This window comes from Aristolochia californica, unplaced genomic scaffold (assembly GCF_029961685.1).
Source record: "Aristolochia californica isolate CCGP_79_NKW_82.1479 unplaced genomic scaffold, dmAriCali1.0.hap1 SCAF_2, whole genome shotgun sequence".
Lineage (NCBI taxonomy): Eukaryota > Viridiplantae > Streptophyta > Magnoliopsida > Piperales > Aristolochiaceae > Aristolochia > Aristolochia californica.
The window spans coordinates 43,646,206-43,649,034 of record NW_027181881.1 but is presented as its reverse complement, the minus strand read 5'-3'; the positions used below and the strand labels follow the sequence as shown (position 1 = coordinate 43,649,034).

Here is a 2,829-nt window from a genome sequence, read left to right as displayed (position 1 = left end):
AGTTTTTAACTTGAGAGGTCGGATTTTACTCGGCTATAATTTTCTTAAATTTCTCGGCCGCTTTTGGCGTCGGAGCTAAGGAAAGGCCTTCGACTTGGCTCCGTAGATTCCGTATCTTCGGAAAAAAATTCCCACATTAGGCGCCGTTTGAAGTTTTGGTCAAATCGTCAAACCCTTGTCATACTGAGAAAAGATTTTAAAATTACTCCGCTGGATCAGATAAGATTGGATTAATAATTTTTCCAAAAGTGAGTCTCTCTGCCTGAAGACTTCTTAATCGGCTAGGACAATCAGGAGAGGATGCCTTTGATCTCCTCTATATAAATGGGAGGGTGTAATGTATTTCTCTCATCGGTTCTGTTCAGTCTTCCTCCTCTGTGAACAAATGGGGACAATGGCTTCTCTTCTCTTCGTCTTGATTCACGTTTCTTTTCTCCTGAAGTTGGGTATTGCCGGCAGTCGCTACGATACTGGAGGCCTCAGCAGAGACAGTTTTCCCGATGGTTTCCTCTTCGGGACGGCCACTTCGGCTTACCAGGTTGAAGGAGCGGCTGGCCCGGAGTATGGCCGAGGTCCCAGCATCTGGGACGCTTTCATTCATGAGAAGCGAGGTATTCTGGAACTGTTTAATTCTTTGTGCATTCCATTTTCCATCTTTTGTGAATGAGCTTTGGATCTACCGATCACCTTGTTTTTTTTTTTTATGTTCTCCTTAGATCGCATTGCAAAGAATCACACTGCAGAAGTTGCTGATGATTCGTACCATCGATACAAGGTTCGGAATAGTAAAACTGGATCTAGTTACTGTGCTTATTTTTAAGAAAAAAAAAGCGTTTCTTGTCTGACGATTAGCCTACGCGGTACTGCAGGAGGATATCAACCTTTTGGTGGATATGCACATGGATGCCTACAGGTTCTCCATTTCATGGTCGAGGATCTTTCCAGGTTTGATATACATTTATACTGAAACACGAGTCTTTGTTTTTTTTGGTTTTTTACAATTTAATATAAAAAAAAGCTAATGCTCCGAATAAACAGAGGGCATTGGTCGAGTCAATCAGCAAGGAGTCGATTATTACAACAATCTGATCGATTACACAATCGAGAAAGGTATACTTGCTGTCGGTTCTTTAAGAGCATGAATCTTATATGTCTACATATTCTACGGTAACGAAAGTTTCTTTGTAATATCAGGAGTCACTCCCTTTGCAAACCTCTATCACTATGATCTTCCTGACGCTCTCGAAAAGAAGTTTGGTGGTCTCCGAAGCCGAAGAGTTGTGTAAGTCGCTATGATCTTCAATGAAATTAATGAGCTCTAGTTTTAGAAATTGCGTCTCCATTAATGTTTTTTTTTTCGTTACTATCGTGATGTTACACGGTGGAACAGCCGAGCATACGCAGAATATGCAGAATTCTGCTTCAAGACATTCGGGGATCGAGTGAAGCATTGGATAACTTTTAATGAGCCAAAAGTGATCGCAATGCAAGGTTACGACGATGGAAGCTTCGCTCCTGGAAGGTGTTCGAAGCCTTTTGGGGATTGCGCTGCTGGAAACTCTACGACAGAGCCCTATATTGTTGGCCACCACTTAATTCTGTGTCACGCTGCTGCAGTTAACCGATATCGCCAAAAATATCAGGTAGCCTGGAAATCTATAAGGACGACTGCGGTTCATTCTTTTTTCCTCTTTCATCGATTACATTGCATTCAAATTCGAGGGAATTGTTCTTTTTAGGCAACACAACAAGGCCAGATTGGAATCGTGTTAGATTTCTTGTGGTATGAACCTTATAGTGAGAGAATCGAAGACATGGCAGCAGCTCAAAGGGCAAGAGATTTTCATCTCGGCTGGTAAGATATAAGTTGACGTCCACTGTTATTGAATAGATAACTACTCCTATTTTGACCTTCTGATGATGAGCGAATGTTGTAGGTTTCTGGAACCAATCAGATTTGGTCACTACCCCAGATCAATGGAACTAATTGTGGGAGAGAGGCTCCCACGGTTCACAAAAGGAGAAATCAGATTAGTTAAGGGCTCGATGAATTTTGTCGGTATCAATCAGTATACTTCAACTTATATTTATGATTCTGGATCGGCATATCAGGCAGTAAGAGATTGCAATGCTGATTGGGGTGCTGGTTTTGCTTGTAAGTATTGCTTTTCTCTCTGATTTATCTGCTACAAATTTAGGTATGTAAACTTAATCTTTTCAAATGATCGAACAGATGAACGAGATGGAGTGCCAATTGGTCCAAGAGTAAGTTTTATGATTTATATGTCCGATTGATTTACTTTGCTTAGATCTCATCGACCTGTTGATAAAATCTGGCAGGCAAATTCAGTGTGGCTCTACATCGTTCCATGGGGAATGTATAAAACAGTCAAGTACGTGAATGAGCATTTCAATAACCCAACAGTCTTCTTATCTGAAAACGGTGAGGTTTTAATACCTGGTTTTAGTCGTTATGAAGATACGATCGATATCAAGGGTTTAATATTGTTTTTTGGTTTATTCAGGTATGGATGATGCGGCGAATCTCACCTTGCAAGATAGCTTACATGACTGGACCAGAGTTAATTATTTTAAAGACTACTTGGTGAATTTGAAGAAGGGAATCGACGAGGGAGCAAATGTGATCGGTTACTTCGCTTGGTCACTGATGGATAACTTTGAATGGAAGTCTGGTTATACCTCCAGGTTCGGGCTCCATTATGTTGATTACGAGAATGGCTTGAAAAGGATCCCCAAGATGTCTGCTCACTGGTTCCGCCAGCTTCTACATAGAAATCATTAAGGACTAAGATATTTGAGTTTGCTTCA

The 2,829-nt window shown here is 41.0% G+C and overlaps 1 protein-coding gene across 1 annotated transcript; it reads left to right on the top strand.

Moving 5' to 3' along the window:
• Positions 1-394: 394 nt before the first annotated feature.
• Positions 395-2,829, top strand: LOC137955118 (beta-glucosidase 44-like). Its single transcript, XM_068801989.1, has 11 exons — positions 395-611; positions 717-775; positions 870-945; positions 1,039-1,110; positions 1,195-1,282; positions 1,391-1,643; positions 1,740-1,855; positions 1,938-2,155; positions 2,234-2,265; positions 2,341-2,443; positions 2,526-2,829. The coding sequence occupies exons 1-11, from the start codon at positions 395-397 to the stop codon at positions 2,801-2,803; spliced, it is 1,512 nt and encodes a 503-aa protein (XP_068658090.1). The 3' UTR covers positions 2,804-2,829.

What these genes read in the sequence shown, in the direction of transcription:
- LOC137955118 (XM_068801989.1), top strand. Translation starts at nt 395, where the DNA reads ATGGCTTCTCTTCTCTTCGTCTTGATTCACGTTTCTTTTCTCCTGAAG. An exon ending in ATGGTCGAGGATCTTTCCAG is followed by an intron (nt 946 to 1,038) that starts GTTTGATATACA and finishes CCGAATAAACAG; the next exon opens with AGGGCATTGGTCGAGTCAAT. An exon ending in AGTCTTCTTATCTGAAAACG is followed by an intron (nt 2,444 to 2,525) that starts GTGAGGTTTTAA and finishes TGGTTTATTCAG; the next exon opens with GTATGGATGATGCGGCGAAT.